At 41.4% G+C, this 19,234-nt stretch overlaps 1 protein-coding gene across 1 annotated transcript in view; it reads right to left on the bottom strand.

Annotated features, from left to right (window-relative positions):
* LOC137450774 (connector enhancer of kinase suppressor of ras 2-like) overlaps positions 1-19,234 on the bottom strand; it is a 199,007-nt gene that overhangs the window by 101,435 nt on the left and 78,338 nt on the right. Inside the window, exon 3 of the mRNA XM_068157671.1 lies at positions 1,234-1,436. Coding sequence (XP_068013772.1) covers positions 1,234-1,436 — 203 coding nt within the window. The remainder of the gene's footprint in view (positions 1-1,233; positions 1,437-19,234) is intronic.

Below are 19,234 nucleotides of genomic sequence, written 5' to 3'. Positions count from 1 at the left end.
GTACAAGCAGGTATGTGCAGTGTAGAGGTCAGTTCTACACCACAGAAACTGGAAACACTTAATCATGGCAGTCTCCAGCAGCTTCTGTAAAACAAGAAGCAATGAGGGCAGGAAGGATGTAAACTGGATTTTAGCCAGAACATCAGAAGTTATCATTCTTGTGGAAAGTGTAACTAGGAGCTTCCAAACAATGCTAAGCAGTTTAGATTTCCTTTATACAGCTCATTAAAAAGACAACATTTCTAGTATACCATCCCTCTCCAGCAGCAGTTAGCGCCTTAATTCAAAGAGCAAAGCAATGCTTCCTTAGTCACTAACAGCTTCCTGCACACTTGGGTTTTTTTCAGGCTTTCCAAATTCTATCTGAATCTGACCCCCTTTGAATTCATAAGAGCTGACAAGGTCACAGCCTGAGAGAATATGACTGCTGGCACTAGGTTAGGAAGATGTCACCAGGATTACACAAGTCCTGTAAAGGAGGCTGATTCACTCCCACTGTGATTTCTGAGGTGCCATTTGTACATTCAAGAGCATTCAGATTCAAGATAAAGCTATCCATTGCTATAACTCTAGAGAGAAACAAAACTCTAGAGAGAAACAAAATGCTCTGATGCTATTTGATGGTTTGGCATCTGTCTTTCCACTGTCAAAATTATAACTACATTGATTGATTGATTTTGATCAAATTATCGATTTCTAGATGACAAACCCATGCCAGTGGCTGATTGTTGGACATGAATGAATACCACAACTGTACCTAACACCTCAGTCCTGTTCTTGATAAAAAACACAATGAAAACAATTGCTTTTCAGACTAAGGAAGTGCTATAAATGATTCTGACTTGATCTGCTCAGCTCCATTTTTTGTCTTTTTGATGTTTGAAAGGCAATTCAAACTCCACAATGTTTTCTTTCTTGCCCTCCTTTCCAAAACTACCGATGACATTACCACTTGGGGCAGTGAGATGTCAGCTTGGAATTCCACAAAAGTAATAGTTTCACACAAAATGTTATCAAAGAAGCTGACAATGTACCTAGAGGAAAATTGAACACCCCTGTGACAGAAAAAGGTACTGATTTCTAACTCCAATACCTGAGAAATCTGCAACCCAAAATGTAGAGCTAGAATTCCAGAACTGCTCCTTGAATATTAGAATAAAAGAGTACAAGGGAAAGAAGAAATACAAAACACCCCAAAGAATTCTTCCCACTTATAAAGGAATAGCAAATTACCTGTCCAGCCAGGCCAGCAAGTTCTTGGCAGCACCAATCAAGTCAACTACAGAGGTAAGAAAATCATTTGGCAGTCGTCTAGAGGCCCTGCCATCATAATGGCCACTCCTCCTTCTACCCGTTATAAAGTTCTGCAGATTTTTGGCTGAGGCATTCAGCTTGTGAGAGAGAGTTCTCAGGTTTTCAGTCTCCAAACCATAATTCTGAGGGGAAAGAAAAAGATACAGCATTAAGTGAGATGGTATGATGTCAGCCATGGGAGCAAAACTGTCAGGTTAAATATTCCTAGGGGTACTGGCTGATAGGAAAGGATAATTATGGGCCCCTGGTATTAGACTAAGCAGCAGGCTACTTTGTCAGAACATACAGGATGCATCCATCCTGCTAGCACAACAGCCTCTGCTGTCCAAGTGCACACTGCTGGAGTCCCCAGACATGTTGGTCCAACCACACCACTGAGGGGAAGACAAAAAGCATCCCCATGTGTTTGGTCTCAGGGTTTTTCCCATTTCCAAAGAGTGAAGATGAGTCAGTTCAGTGTCCCTTGCCTGCTGCAGTAAAGGGCTAACAATCCAGTTGGTGTTTTTGTCACCTCTGACAGCAAGTCTTTAGCAATCCCACTGCACTGGATCTCACTCACTCAGGATTGTGTTTGTCCCTCTACTTGTAATAGCCTCAGCAGAATTCCCCTTCCACTTAGTCTGTGAATAAGGTATCTGATCTGCCATGGCCTTGGTGGCAGGCTTTTAGAAGCAAATTCCTTCCTGAACCCTGCTATTGTTGGAGAGCAGCTGTCCCATATGTAATGTAATATGGGAACAGTCAGATCAGGTCAGAGCAAAGATGTGGGACTCCTGCTTCCAGTGGCTGCGTAGGAACGAGCTGAGAATGGAACAGGCATGTAGTGGCAACTGTTAGTGGTTCAGAGACTTCATCCAGTGACAGTGTCTTCATATCTAACAGTTCTTAATGGATTTCTTTCCACTGTTCTGATTCTGCTGGGGGCGGGGGGAGGGAGGGCAGGGCAGGGATTTTTTAAGTGAAGTTTTCCATGCACAAGTCCCTTTACCCTTCACCCCTCATCCATGCTTCTGTCCTTTTCATCACCAAGTCAATTCCCCACTTTGAGGTAACAAGCACAAAGGTATCTCAGCTCACACACATTAAATAATTCACCCTGATTCACATGGAAAGTCTCAGACACTGAACCCAGCTTTCTTCCTGGCACAACAGAACGTAGTGTATGAAAGAATTTAATGAGAGTTTAAACAACAGCAGCTTTCAGAGTGTGAATTGATTTCCCATGATTAATTTCAACTAGGCACATTTACAGATGATGACTAATCATCACTATCCCGTTGATTTTTCTGCCTAAACTTCTTCCTCAAAACAGAGAGTAAAGAATCACAAGCAGTACACAATGTTGATGGGCACTAATATGGAGATTTGTATTAAAAGCAATAATTTCTAACAGCAGAAAAGGTATTGCCCAAGGACAAGTATATGAAGTGGGATTGTATAGAAGTCAAATTCTTGGTAAAGTTGTTTGGAACACCTAGAGCTGGTACCTGGGATGTTCTTTGCCAGCCATTCAGCTTCTCATACTTCACTCTGAAAAGTAAATCAAGGCCCTTGCTTGGAGGGCAACCTACAGGGAATGGGAGCACTTTGCTCTGTCAGTGAGCTCTCTGCAAACAGCTTTGAATTTCAATTGATTTTTGATACTAGAGACAGAATTAGGTTCATTGCTATGAATCTAAAGCATCACAGTCAATATGGTTTGGGAACATTCAGTTTATGGTTAAGTAGTGAAACAATTAACAGTTCCACTGCTTTAGCTACAGATGAGAACACTTCTTTTCGTTGCTTTTCCAGAACAAATACTGTACAGATGGCAGCAGTATCTCTACAGTAAGCTTCTTTGGGAAAAGTATAAGTTAACAAACAAGTGGTATTGCATACTAGTATGATGCCTGCTTAATATTTGCAGCTCATGGAATCATAGAATCAATAAGGTTGGAAAGAACCTCAGAGATCATGAAATCCAATCTGTCACCCAACACCTCATGACTAACTAAGCCATGGCTTCAAGTGCCACATCCAATTCCCTCTATAGACTCTTTCTTTTATTAAAGCACTGAAGGAATTCTTCTCCTACCCCATTTCCATCTCAATCTCTACTCATGCCAATGAATAAGTGGGTGTGTTGGGATGACTTCACCTGCAAGCAACCAGCCAGGCAGTGCTTGGTTTCCCCTCAGAGTTTGCTTTTTGCACATTCAACAACACGTTAGAAGGATGATAAACCAGAACCAGATTGGCCATGGGGATGTGCTGCCCAGGGAGGTGGTGGAGTCACCATCACTGGAGGTGTTTAGGAAGAGACTGGATGGGGTGCTTGGTGTCATGGTTTAGTTGATTGGATGGTGTTGGGTGATAGGTTGGACTCAATGATCTCAGAGGTCTTTTCCAACCTGGTCTATCCTATCCTATCCTATCCTATCCTATCCTATCCTATCCTATCCTATCCTATCCTATCCTATCCTATCCTATCCTATCCTATCCTATCCTATCCACTTTACTTACCAGTCCAATCATGCTTACCCCTGTGAAAACAAGTGGAAAATATTTCTCCCAATGATTGTTCATTTCATAAAAATACCAGAAACTATCCGTTTATGTTCAAGAAAAGCCAAGTGAGAGAGGAAGGGGAGGAAACACTCTGATCAGCATATCTACAACAGCCAGAAACTCTTCTAGGTACTAGCAAGTGTAATCAGCTGGAGTGATCTTCTCAAGTCATTGGAAAAAGCAGAGAACTGAACAGAACAAGTGTTTGAGGAAATCCACCTAGATAACAAGTTCATCTTAAAGCTGATTATTTACAAGCCAATGGCGACTTCATTTAACATCCATGTAAAATTTAAAGCATTGCAAAGCACAGCAAAATATGTCCAAACATACAATCAGGAGATGAAAGGGAATTTTTCAGCACAGTAAAAGTGCTGATGCAAGTTAGGGGTTTAGCTGAAACTTAGCAAGCCACAATAAAGGGGAAAAGACAAAATTATTACAACAGTGACAGTGAATCAATATCTCTTCAAAAGACAGAGAATTGCATTGCTCTAAATTTAAGCTTGCCTCCAATCCAAGAGCTTAATTTTTAAATGAAACAACAACAGCCAGCTATAAACTGGGAAGAGAAGTTAAAAATAGTCCTTGAAAGTACTACCTCTGAGCACCTCATCCTAATTTACTGCAGCACAGTTCACCTAGTGTCACTTCACACATTTCTCTCCCCACTACCACTCACAGAATCTGTTTGCCAGGTCCCATATCTGTTGAGCTCTGATGCCATGAGGCTGCTCAGAGGAAAACTCTTGAGGGAAGCTGTGGCCCGTTCTGGGTCTCTCTACTAAGCAGCCAAAGTGATGTGATATAAAAGAGGCTGTTCCAGAGGAGGAAGCAGCAGACAGGAGAGTGCACACACAGACATTTGAACCCCACCAATTATGATTTAGTGAATGTGCTTGAAAACATGGCTGGAGGTCTTGCAGCTGGTGGTAATGAGTATGTGAGTAGCCTTCTTCTATGTACATGACACTGCAACTATCCAGATCTCCTCTAATTCCTGTAGGCATCTCATCTGCATGATGCTAACTGAGATAGTCTCAAACCTGCCAGGCTAAATCATTATCAGAGCTACCACATCAGAGCTCGGTTTTTACAGCCATATATTCTGCTCTCACTGTGTTAAGTGTGTGCTGGTTTTGTGAGACACACCAGAGAAACAATGTTCCTGAGCCTGTAAAATTCTATCTCCTGGCAGGTGATTTCTCTTTATCACAGCAAATCCTAGGTATAATTTCTGGTTTAAAAAAAGAAAGAGGAAAAAAAGAAGAAAACACATCTAAAGAGGACAGGAGGGTGCCGTTAGTATAAGCAAGATTATTTTTCATATCAGGAGCAGGAAAAACACCCAAGTAAGGTTTGCTCCATTCCCTGGCTCTGTTTCCTGATGCCTTAGGTTGTTGCATAGGCAGTTGTACCAAATTACTCAATGGAAATGGACACAGAGGTTCACAGAATGAATACTGACTATCAAAACAACTCCAAATGCCACCTGTCTAGGACTATACAGCCATTCAGTTTGTCCACTCATCACAGAATCTGGATCAGAAAACTGCTTTCTGTGAGAATGGAAAGCAGACTAAAGCAAATTACACTCCATTTCAGTAAGAAGGGCCTGACCAGTAGCTTGCAGGGTAATTGCTGGGAGAAAGGGCACAGGAAGATGTGACTGGCAAAGCTATTAAATGTTTATTTAAGCTTCTTCACACAAAAAGCACTGTTCAAACAGTAAGAAATTCCATATCTCCACTGAGTGTAAGACGTGATGGTGTTAGTGCCATCACACAAAGAGAGCTACACAGAGATTACCTGATTTGTTCAGTGACAGGCTGAATCACTCTTGTATTTTAGGTGGGAGTTCAGCAACTCCTGATGTCCTGTTCAATGACAGGAGTTAGAAAGAAGGATTTCAAGAAGTAGAAATTAAACATAAATGTGAGATCAGAGCCAGACAAGCTTATTATAGAAGAATATCATTAGCAATAAATCCAAGAGGTGCTTAAAGTGACAGGTGGTGAGATGTACAGCTGACAGGCTTCAGGACAAATCTCCTCGGTCTCTGTAAAACAGCTTTCATTTTTGGCAGTTTTATTCTTCATTTCTCTGATCTTCCAACTCTCAGTAAGGACTCCTGCTATCCCCTAGCTCCCTTTTCCTGCTCAGTTTGAGATGCCTGTTTCAGTGCTCCTAGGGATTCTGGTTATTGCAAGGTGGTGAGAGGGAAGAGACAGGACAGATCGCCTCCAGGGCTTCTGCAGTTGATCAGTTTTTTGAAACACAGAGAAGAACCCAGGTGGCTGTTGTCAGAGTGTTAGAATGCAGGAGAGAATGCCATTTTTTACAGCAACCTGAAATAGACTGCTGTTTCTACTACTGCAGAGCAGAAGATAGGATCTAAGAGGCAAGCTGAACATTTCCTATAGTTAAAAATTCATACTGGAAATTATTTGTTTGGAGGAAATCTGCCCCCAAACAAGATTGCTTCCTTTTTATAGCATTAATCTACCACTCTCTGTACCTGTGCATATTCCAGCTGAAGACCCTGCTTGTTTTGCACAAACATTTGGGTTTGAAATGCCATTTTCAACAGATAGTGGGGAAATGTTATACACTTTTTATCCATCTGACAATGTAACAACTGTGGTGAATAGAATAGAATAGAATAGACCAGGTTCGAAGAGACCTTCAAAATCATCATGTCCAACCCATCAACCAATCCAACCCACCTAAACAACTAACCCATGGCACCAAGCACCCCATCAAGTCTCCTCCTGAACACCTCCAATGATGGCGACTCCACTACATCCCTGGGCAGCCCATTCCAATGGGCAATCACTCTCCCTGTATAGAACTTCTTCCTAACCTCCAGCCTAAACATCCCCTGGTGCAGCCTGAGACTGTGTCCTCTTGTTCTGGTACTGGCTGCCTGGGAGAAGAGACCAACCCCCACCTGGCTACAACCTCCCTTCAGGTAGTTGTAGAGAGCAATAAGGTCACCCCTGAGTCTCCTCCTCTCCAGGCTAAGCAGCCCCAGCTCCCTCAGCCTCTCCTCACAGGGCTGTGCTCCAAACCCCTCACCAGCTTTGTTGCCCTTCTCTGGACTCGTTCCAGCAAGTCAACCTCCTTCCTCAACTGAGAAGCCAAACTGTCATGAAAAAAACCCTTCAGCTGTGGCTTAAGGTCTTTTCATATCTTATTGCAGGTATGTAAAAACATCACAAATTAGCATTTTATGCTAAGAAAACTGACAATTTTAGCTACCAAGATAAAATAGGCCAAACTGTGGTAGCAAATGTAAAGACAAAAAAAGGAAGGAAAAAAAGGTACCTGGGATTAAAAGGAGAAAGATAAGTGCTAATCAATGTTTTGTGAAGTTTAACACCTGAAGATCAAAGCAGATCATGAAATACCTGCAACATAAGAAGAGTTTATTTCCTCTATGGAAAAACTCCCAACATTATACGCTTAGAGGCACAAATCGAATGAAATTGTTTTTGCTAAACTGTGACATACAGAGGTAAAAAAGAAAGATTGTATGCACACTGAAATTGGACACAAGATACAAGTTCAGCTGAATCATTTATGCTGCATAAGGAATACCTTAAAATGAGATTTGTTTTTAATTACAATTGTTTTTCTTGATGTCCTTTATGTATGAAGTTGGTGCAATATATGCATAAATGTATGTATAAACATGTATAAGCACATGGATGCATACACAGCTCGCTCTCTCTCTCTCTAGGTGATGTTTTGAGCAGGTTACCATTTTCCCTGGGTTCAGAGGAATAGAAGTGCAGCGCAGTAGATGTGAGGGGATTAAAGGAAACAACCCTGACTGAAACTCAAGCACGTTTCATGAAATTCACTGTGCTCAGGCATTTAGGATATCACAGCCAAAATCTTGTTCTACACTTCCGTTCTTATGCTCCACACATAAAGCTAACTCATCCCCACAGTGCATCAGCCCAGTCCCACTTTGGTAGCCACAGCCTCAGGTCTCAGAGAACTGCTCCTGACGGTTATCAGCCCCATGTGGCAAATGTGCCTCTGCCCTGCCAGTGCCACCCTGCCCCTGACACACAAACATCCACAGCACAGCAAGCTGCTTCCCTCCAACCCCACCTTGAAAGCAGCACTCCTGGCCTCATGGCACACTCCACTTCTCCCCTGAGCTCAGCTCTCCAGCAGCTTTAAGCTGCTGATTTTGTGACCTGCTGTGGAAAGATGCTGCCATGGCCACTGCCCGAGTCCCAGCACCACTGTGCAGTGAGCAGCATTAGGAAACGAATTTAGAAGCTCAATGTTCAGGCACGTCTTCCCCACTACAGAGTGGGGTTTGACCCATTCTCACACTATACAGCAATTGTTGCGGACTTGCAGCATGTGATGCAGCTCTGCAGGGCTGTTCTGCTGGGAAAGCAGGTCTGGTGCCTTCCAGGCTGCCTGTTCACCCTGCCAGCCTGCTGCTCCCCTTGGACACACACTGATACGGCACCATAAGACCTCTCCTCACCTCTCTCCCTGGGGCATGGTTACAGCGCAGCACTCTGAGATGACTAGGAGAGAAAATTGCCCTAAGCAGCTCTGGGCTTCTGGAATCTCCTCTGGGAAAATGTGATGTGCCAGATGGGATGCCTCAAAGCCCTGCTGACTACATCACTGTTTGCTGCTCCTGCAAAGGCCACATCTTCCCAAATTGCAGTGTTTGTGAGAGCAGTGAACAAAACCAGGCAAACACAGCCTGCTTAAATAGAAGCAAAAATCCCAACTAATCAATCTCTCATTTTAGCAGAAATAGTTCTGATGCTTAAATAGAAAGGAAATCAGCAAAGGGGGAAATGTTTTAAAACAGAAAAGTCTTTCTGGAGACATGTTCTTAAAGGTGAAGAGAAAACACAGAACTGTTGTTCTCAAATACTTCTTTATCATTTCATCTGGTAGATCTGTTAAAATTTTGTGGGGATATCATTATGATACAATTTCAAACTGAAGTTATCAAAACAGCATGAAGTCAAAGTACATGAGGCAGTGCACTTCCCTCAGGCATCTCATGTTTTCCCCCTCTGATAAAAAGAAAATCCTTCATCTAAACAGCAATTTGAAGGAGATAAAATAAGCCTTTTCCTGCGGGGCTGCTCTCAGTTTGTGCTGACATTGGAGATTGTCTCCAGCCCTGTGCAAGATCTTGCACTTGGCCTAGCTGAACTACATGAGGTTCACTTGAGCCATAAAATTGCCCCAAAATGTCCTCTATCTAGACCAAACAAAATCCCTCAGTGACTATGAATCAATACACACATGCAGGTCTAGAGACTGAACCCAAAGCTTCACACATTGCCTGAATGGCAAAAATGGGACAATATTCCAGTCAGGATTACAATCAAATGCAAGTTTTGACAACACTTAATGGGAAGTTGAAGAAAACAAATCTAAGAAGCAGGGTAAGTTTTATCCAGGAAACTCTGCCAGCTGTAGTTCATACAGTGTCAGACTTGTCACTGCACAGTAGTGTTTTAATTGGGGAAGGATCATAATCACACACTTGATGAGCAAGGGAATGAGGCATCTGACTAAGAGGCAATTGAACCCAACATGACCTAATTCTTCAGATGTCTCATCACAAACCCTCACTTTTGCAGTTTCACTTAATCTCTAGTAAATGTCTAGTGGAGTTCCTCTTACAGTGGTCACTGCAGCCACTTCACAGCAAGGAGACGCCCTCCTGCACACTGAAATATATTAACACAGAAAGTTCTGATATTAACAAGGATCAGTTTCCTAAATCATACAAGTAGTTTACATTACTAAATAAATTTCCTTTTCTCTGCATTAGGGAGAAGAAAAAGCACAAATTGCATCTGGATGTGTGCTACTTCAACCAGAATGTTCAATAATTCATGTATTTTAAAAATATATCAAACCCTAATCCCTGTTGGCTTGCAGCTACAGATACATTATGAAAACACATTCCATCCTGGGGGCTGGGGACTGCAGTTCAAGTAAAACATTGCCCAAACGTGTTGCAGCTTTTTCTTGAAAAGCTTTTCTCATTCTAATCCAGAAAATGAGCCACACTGCATGGCAAACACAATCCCTCTCACTCTCTCTAACAGCGTTTGCCTGTCACTTTGTGATGACAGCTAAAGTGCAGCCTTGTAACCTAGCTCATGTGCACAGAACACAGGGATATTTCATGCAAACAAAATGATGGGATTTATTAATAACTCTGGTAATGCTATGCAAATATGCCACATCATAATACAAATCAGAGTGTATTATCTGAAACTCTCCCATTCTTTTCTATGTGCAGGTGTCCTCCTCCTTGTGCTCCCATTATAATTACCCTAACTTGCAGAAGCAAACTCTGTCACAGTTCTCTCCTGTTTCTGTAATTTGGAACTTGTCACACTGCTTCTAAGCACTTCATCCACCTTCCTATTATGGTGTAAATAGGCACATTAAATAGATATTGTCCTGAGGTAAGTATTTTAACCTTATTTAAAAACTGAACATTTGCATTCTATTTTTTTACTTCCAGAAGTTTGTTTAGCATTTCCGTTGTAATTATTAGATATTAATGGAATCAAGCATGGAATAAAGCATAACAAAGGCATCCATTTCTGACTTGGAATTAGAATGTGGTAGTCTCTGCTTTAAAAATTAGACTCAAAACCACCTGAAGACCAGCCACTGAAAGAGGGATATTTTTTCCCCATCAGAATATGGTATTTAAATAAATGTACATGTTAAGGCTCAAATAACAGGACAGCTGGCTAAGAGGAAGCGAGTCAGAGAAAAGCAGGAGATGAGGCTATACTCCTGCAGTGTCAAGGGTTAGGCCTGGGCTGGCCACTACAGAAGCAACAGATGCTCTCTATTAACACCTCTCCTTTCCCAAAGGGAAGTGAGAAGGAATAAGGGAGACAGATTGATGGGTTGGGAAAGAAAACTAAGACAGCTTGAGCGGAAATAATAACAATAAAATGAAATAGATACAAATAGACACAAACCAATATCAAACACAGCCTCCTGATGGCAATTATATCACCATCACCACTGACACTGTGCCAGATGTCCCAGACTAGACCCAGCAGCAGATGGGAACCAGATTCAGGAGCTGGATTTGGGAACTGAATTCAGGAACACATGGATTGGGATTGAAGGCAGTACAGACAGTCCTCCTTGGATGCTGGCCATTGAAGAAGAGGCTGGACCCTTTATACTTAATATATTCTGTTCTAATTCAAGGCAGGACATTGCAGAGAAACATAGGGCTAGACTAGACCTTGAAATGCCTATGAATAAAATATCATCAAGAGGGAAGCACATAGTATGCTGTTCATGGGTGTCAGAAGGGTCACTGAGTATGACCCCCATAGGCCAGGCTTAAAGAACACAGTGTGCCAGCTTCCAGCACAACATGGTTGGGACAATCAGGAAGTAACCAGGTTTCTTATCTCCTGTCTAAATGTTTTTTTGAGAAGCTTTTGCATTGATCTTTTGCTAAAGCCTTCTTGGTCTGCTTAATCCTGATGAAGTCAAGGTGATTTTAGTTGTGCAATATCCAAATACTCTTTTTATTTGAGTAAGCTTGAATAAACTGGAGCATCCTCATGTTTCTCTTTATATAGGTATACATCTCTAGCTATGGACAGAGTGAGAGTGTACTGCTGTGGAACAAGCAGTTACTGTCCAGGGAGGTTGTGGATGCTCCCTCCCAGAGATGTCCAAGGCCAGGTTGGATGTGGCCTTCAGTAACCTGTTGAGAGGTGTCCCTGCCTATGACAGGGAGGTTGGATTAGATGATCTCTGAGGTCTCTTCCAGCCTAGGCCATTCTATGACTATAGAAAAGAATGATGTTTGAAGATTTTATTAAACATATCTAGTATGTTTATATATAGTATATATATTAAACAAATATATAGTAAAAGGAAACTGTTGTAGTTTCTAGCTCAAAATGCACCTAGATCATATCAAAGATATTTGTTATATTGAAACCATATGCCATTATAATTAGAACAGGGCTGAAGGCATATTTGGGGATCAGCTGGTTTACACAACTTGCTTTTTTCCTGTAATCACCCAACCTGTGGAAACAACTGTTTGTCTGCGTAATGCCCACACTACAACAGCTTTAAGGATGGAATCTTTCAGCAGCAAGGGTTCCCTCTGAACAGTGAGCTCCTCTCTCGTTTCAGTGGTGTGGGGGAACACAGTCATACACATCTGAACCACCAGTTATTTCTGAGGAGGAAATGCACCAGCAGTTCCAGAAACAGGAGAGACTGACCTGAACTTATGCTTAAAATAGTACTTCTGTTTATCTGAAGGAGAATGTTTTTCCTACTTTTCATCTGAACTCTGGCAGCATCTCTTTGAGCTGTTTGTAACTGCTCTCCCACTGTACTTCTCTAATTCACATTTTCTGCTCAACCCTTTCTTTACAAAGGGTTTAGATTGAAAATCCCTGGAAGGGAATCTGCATGTGAAAAATGTTCTCTGTTTCAAAATGCATTTAATGTTTTCTTGTAGGTTTTTTTTGAGCAGAACCTTAACATTACAGCAGCATGAAATGAAACACACTAACATGAAATGGTGCATGTATTGCAGCACCCATAAATTAGTCCTCCCCTCTCAAGCTGACATCTGTGTGTATTTAACATCTTCAGTGTCAACTCTCAGAAAGAACACCAGTAGGAAAACAAGACTGTGGCAGGATTTCTGTCCTGATACTCGCAATAGGAAGACCTGAGAGGATGAAGGGAATCCCTCCATTGTGTGGCTTCTTTCCATATCACAAGATAAATAGTTTCCAACTACTTTGCTTCAGAATTAAGTAAAGTCTTATCTGCATGTGGCTCCAATTAAAAAAACATATGCAAGCCAGACATCTCTGATGGCTTGGCCTCTTCCATATGTGTACAAAACCCAAGCTATGTGGAATATGCTGCTTGAGGACACTGTGAAAAATAAACAAGACCGAAAGGGTGGCCTGGTAGACATTACCCCCAGCAACATATTAGACCATGATCTGTGAACTTTTAAAAGCCATTACCAAATGCTGCCTGCATTAACAGGTGCAATGGAGCAGATGGGCTTCCACATGGACATAAGGAAAAAGTTTTTCACTGTGAGGGTGCTGGAGCACTGGAGCAGGCTGCCCACAGGAGCTGTGGAGTCTCCTTCTCTCCTAGAATTTCCTTATTTCAAAAAGTACCTCTGCACAGTAAGGCAGAAACACAGGACTGCAGAGGATAAGAGATTCAGTACATAACCCAAACTCAGAACTTGGCAGCAGTGAATTATTTAAAATCCAAGGAATAAGTGATGGAAATATAACGTTGACACTGCCCATTGCACAGAGCTCAGACATCTACCTGCAGCATTGGCAGTTCCATGTAGCAATTGTATCAGCTCAGGAAAGATTTATTACATATATTCATAACAATCCAGAGAGAAGCACACACACATCAAATTAGTAACAAGATCCTTTTGAATGGGCATTAATGAGACTATGAGAAAAGTTCATTTCTCTATTTTTATCATGAATTTGCTGAAGGCTGCTCAAGCAACTCGCAGTCAATAACAACTACATGAATATGCATGTGCAGACACATATTTGCATGCATATGAATTTATCTAACAATAACTGATCACACATAATTACTCAGGAATTCAGCAGCTTACAGCAATTGATATTGTAACCCAGAGTGGTATGAAAAATAAGTTACTGGGAATTTATGAGATAAATTGCTGCCTGCAGATGAGAAAAGCAATTTTTCATGGGGAAAATGTCATCATTCTCAACTGACACTGACGTACTGCCTCCGTTTCCTTGGCACAGAGATTCTCTGTGGCATAGTCCTTGCTGCCAGTGCAGCATCAGATGCATTGCATCAACCAGTACAGATCTGAAACCAGGATCCTAAAGAGAATGGTGAACTCTTGCTGGCTGGAAGGGAAAGACTTTGCAAATGAAACACAAAAGTGATAAATAAAATGCAATCCTTTCCAAGCGAGATAAAACCCTACAGCCTTAGAAAAAAAATCAGAAGGCTAATTTTAAGTGCTCACAATCTTGCTTATATTGAATTTGTCTTGACTATCATTTAAGTCAGTGCAATTATTTTTCATTAAAAACCTAGACCTGTCAATGTATTTCACTCAAATCATTACAGAGGCAACAATTTCTTTGAGATTTAAAAGTCTGAGCACATGGAACACCCACAAAAATTCTGTCTATCCCTGAGTTTTGGGGTTAAAGAAACAGGAAATGTAAAGTGGAATAAGATTTCTTTCTTTCTTTCTTTTATTTCCACACCACACCCCCCCCCCCCCCCCCCCTTCATTTAAAGCAAAATTTATTATCTTCCTTTTTGGTCCAAAACTATAATCCTGTATCCTCTTTAATGTACCTTTCCCCTCTTATTTATTGTAGTTACCGAGGTCTGAATCAATGTTCTATTATCTGGCTTCAGTCAGTGAAGTGCTCTGCAGTGCCTGCACCTTTCTGGTTGTTGGGTTCTCAGTGCTGGCACACCACAAGTTACTGCAAGACCAGCAAACCACTGCCAAGCCCAGCTATGCAGACATGCTGCTGGAAGATCGCAGTGTGAGGGCTGACAAGTTCTTCAGTGAGCAGCAGTGCTGGAAAGGCCTGATTGCTGATGGTCTGTGTCCTGCTCCTTCCCACAGCCCCATTTTCATACAACTCTTGTGCTGATCTGCATATGAGCAGAATCTGATGGCACAGGCTCTGAAAGCCAGGGGAGAGCCACATCTAGGCTGGCTGCAGAGTCTTGACCATATGGCCAATAGCTCTCCCCAAAGATCAAGCATATTTTCTCCCAGAAAGTCACTTGTTTAGGAGAGATTCCTCTAGTGACCTGCTGACTATCACACCTGCAGGAATCCTTGTGGGCTTACTGCTGGGTTCAGTTTGTTTCAGATTGATTAAAACATTCAGGCCTTGTTAAGGTTGGTAGAGGGATGGACTGATGCAGACAGGCAGTGCAGTCACAAAAACCTCATCTGCTTTGAGAATTATGCTCACTTGGCTGCATCTCACACCCAAACACATGTGGGAATTCAAACAGGTCCAAGTTATCCATTTCAGCTGGCTAATGGATTTAAATTATGTATCAAAATGTTTCATGAAATAGTATACAATTAAATGTTGTTATGTAGCAATTCACCAAAAATACATGCTGGTTTCTGGACAGAAAGCATGAAAGTCCCCTGTGCTGCAAGGCATAGTTTGAGGGAAACATTCTCCATCCATATACCCTGCTTGAAGTATGACTTCAGTTTGCAAGAGAAGATCAGAATGGAAGAGCTACCCCTGAGCGCTCTGGAATTTGGAATGTAAAATGTCTGACCTGAACTCCTGTGCTAAAGGATGGAGTTTCAGTGGCATTTCTGTGAGACCACAGCACACATGGCAAGATCTCTATTTTTATGCTTTGCTGAACAGAGAACTAACTTTTCCAGATCTCATGGTGAGAGCAGGCCAACCGTTTCCAGCTGTGGTTGATGTGGCAATGATTTGAAGCCACTGGTGAGAATTATGTAATGAGAAGCATATATCTGTCATGGTCCAATAAATATGTATAACATACAAGAAACACAACTGAAAGATTAGCACTATTGAAACAGCTCCTCTTTTTTTTGCCACAGGTTGCCTCCCCATGCTCGTGCATGGAGAGCTCAGACAAGGATGAAGTCTCTTTAAGCCACTGACATGAGACCACTTTTTGCAAGTCAGTGCACACATGGATGTCTGAGCACCATAAATTAACATGGATTTGCATCGACAGCCAGTAATTATGTTTTATGTCAGCCAATAAAGAGCAGGAGAATGATGAATTCCCACTGCCAGAGTTGTACTACAGGCAAATACAGAAAAGTTTTACCAGTGCCAGCAATGAATGCATCTATCAAAATTAAATGACCCCTCAAAGGTAGCCTGCAGCCAGACCTCCAAGCAACATGTGTGATTAGAGGCATACATTTGGCCACTATTTCTGCACTCTCTGAAAGCAGCGATGTTCCACGCCTCCCAGAATCCAGGGTTACTGGCTCAGGTACTCTTGTCCAGGTTTCTGTTATCTAAACTCCCTTTCAGAAAGGTTTCACTACACTTGACTTTGCTGTTATTCATTTACCTTTTTGCCTATGCAGCACTAAAAGATGCCAGAGCCAGTTGCTTAGTGGCAGTCACCACAACAAAATACTGTTGCCTGAAGAGCACACTCACTAGAGATATTTTGTTCTTTAGCCAATGGCATTCTACATAAGAGCAGGGACTCTTCAAATGAGAGGCTATGAGAGCTGACCACTTCACTTGTGCTGTGACAGCATTGCCACCAGTGATATAAAACAATAGATGTTACAAACCCAGAGTCATCTAAAAAGTTTAGCCAGACTTGCACCAATTCCCACACCACATCTTAGTGCTTCTTCCCTCCAATGTACTCAACCCTTGCACTTGTTCCTGTACTTACAGCCTTGCAAAAAATTAAATGCCCACTTTCCTCAAGGGCCTGTGAAAAGATAAAAGCATTCTCAGCTCAAAGCCACCCACAAATATCATCCCCAAGTAGAAAGAGAAAGGTGTGAAGCACTATTTCATCTTAGAGAGATTAATGTCTGTGGTAGTGTCGATGAAACTCTCTCACAAGATTTCTTTGTGTGGCAAGCTCTGACCAAGCACAGCCTGATGTTATCAAAAGCAATGCAGGAATCTAGCAGGACTTTCTAGCATGAGTTGAGATGATAGAGGACACAAACATCACAAGCATCTTGCTTTATAATTCTTTTAGCATAGAAAAAGATGATGAGGAAAAGTGAGTCCTCTGCTGCACAATATGTTCACGTGTCACCAGCAGGCTATTCCACAACATTCACATTGACATTCTAGGGAAAACAATAATTCATATGAATTAATAGGATATGTCAGCTGTAATTAGCCCACAAAGGCTAGGTAAGCATCTTTGGGACACCACAGGGTATCTCCACATTGCCTCAGACAAATCAAGCATCCACATCTTGGCTGGTCTGTGGCTTGGGACACACGAGAGCTTTCACAGAGCAATTCAGAATGTTGGAGCAAGGGGGAAGGGAAACAACATTGGAAAAACCAAAAGCTGGATTTGCTTCTTTTCACTGTCCCCTGGTTTTGGCAAACCAGACCTCTGTGTGATAAACACAGAGAAAGGGAAGCAAAAGAAGCAATAAACATTCACTTAACACTGTAATATGCAATGTCATGGCAGCTGGTTTCTAAAGAAACAAACATGAAGGGAAACCGTTTTGTTTAGGTTTTCCTTCTGTCACTGTGCAGGGAAATGTTCCTTTCTATGTTCCTAGCAGTAATTGTAATCAATTGTAATCCTAGCACCAGCCCTGTAGAAACCAAACATCCAGAAGGGCTGAAATTGCCAATAAAAACATCTTCAACCAGATCTAAACCACAAAAGAAATCTAAGTGATGTCAGAAATGAACGTACCATTGGCATCCTCTGAACTAGGTGTGGAAGAACTTCCACAGACTGTTGTGTGTACCAGCTATTTGGATTGAATTCCAGCCAGTACTTTCCTTCTCACCCCGCTCTATACCATTGGACACACGTGGGTTCCCAGCACCATCTCATTACCCTACCTAGTCATTTGCATAAATTTCTGCTACTCTAGCAATGCAATTTAGTTGTAGATATTATGGTCTGCTGCTCTCTGCCAGTGAGTGTCAGTAACTCATAATAAGAAAAGGAGTAAAACATTCATTGACAGAATACCACTGGGTTTGCCCAGACACACAGCCTGACATAAAATACAGCAATGGATTATTGTAAATGGATTATTTTACACATTTATAAATGGAAATAAGTACATTTATGTTTCCAGAAGCATGCAGCAGTCCCTGTAGTAGCCTGTTCACCAGCCTAGCCTGCAATGGATTAGGATCCTCACTAGTACTTAAATAGATGCATTTCCAGAAGAAAATTACAAGCTTTGAAGCAGATTTCACACTTGGAGTAGAACATGTTTCTCCCTATTTTGGGAAAAAGAATTATTGTGTGACAGAAGAAAATATTTCAGCTCTGTCAAAAGACAGGAAAAACAAAGGTCTGTTTCCTCTCACTGGTCTGTTAGCATCATCTTGCTCTACAGGTGTACATAAATTCAAGGAGTTAAAAGAGGAGCTGATAGAGTATTCTAAAATATTCTTACTGCACAAACAATAGTCTTGGAGCAATTGGTGCAGAGGTAGTGCTCCTTGAAGACAAAACTGAGCTGACAGTAAAATAAATTCACCCTCTGCCTTGTATCTACTTACATCAACTCATATCTGCTGAGGGAGCACTGGCTGATAACACAATTGGAGAATTTTGTTTGTGCTGGGTAGTCAACACAAAGAAGATGTAATTTCATCCAGGGATCTCCTTTTTGAGCTTACCAGGTCATCAAGGTCTTGAACTCCTTACTTCTTACCAGCGAGACAAAGCAATTATGCATGCGTATAAACTACCTTTGAACTAAAACAGCTTTAGACTGCGGTGAGCTGTTTGTGCAAACTTATCTTCCTTCAGTGTCCTGCTCTGAAAACATTCATTTAAATGCAAAAATACACAGCAGACTTTAAAATGAGAAGGGACAACAGAAAATTCTTAAACTGGTATGTTTTTCCAAGCAGCACAATTAGAAAGGCTATAGAAGAAAGCAGCAGCTAATTAGACTAAGCAAAAGATGATACATCCTTTCTGATGTGTAGAATCATTAACTAACCCATTCAATAGTAGTCATTCAGTAGTTTGGTGCAGCATAATAAATAGCCCTGGACTGCCAAAAGTTGAGCTCCTTTTCCAATTGCTATTAATCAAGCTCTCTGGATGCATATATGTTTGTATAGACAAAAATAATGTACATGCCAGGTTGCTCATTATACTGAGGAGATGGAATGTCTCCTCAGCTCTCTGAGAGACAGAGTTCCATTTCAAAGAAAGAAGATTTATTTCCCTCTAGTTAACCATATATATATAAACATAACTATATTAAAAAGCCATTTATATAGCATAATTACCTCTGAATAACCTTTGAAACATAGGGTGGAAAAAAAAAAAATCTGTATCTGGTGTATCATTTGACTTAGTACAAATGAAACTGGATTACAAATCAGGAAGTGAAGGAAACAAATCTTTCCCAGTGTACTCCTAGTAATGACAAATCAAGAAGTGTATCAGCAGAATGAAAGACAAAAGTGTTCTCAAGAGAGATCACTGCAGTTATGACCATTAAAAAGTAGTATCAGTTTTACGAAAAACAATTTTCATGCAACCTTCTCACCAGGCAGAGAGGCAGACATGAAAGACT

Source organism: Melanerpes formicivorus, unplaced genomic scaffold (assembly GCF_026170545.1).
Source record: "Melanerpes formicivorus ecotype bairdi unplaced genomic scaffold, bMelFor1.0.p_v2 SCAF_37, whole genome shotgun sequence".
NCBI lineage: Eukaryota > Metazoa > Chordata > Aves > Piciformes > Picidae > Melanerpes > Melanerpes formicivorus.
This window is presented reverse-complemented; position numbering and strand designations above follow the sequence as displayed.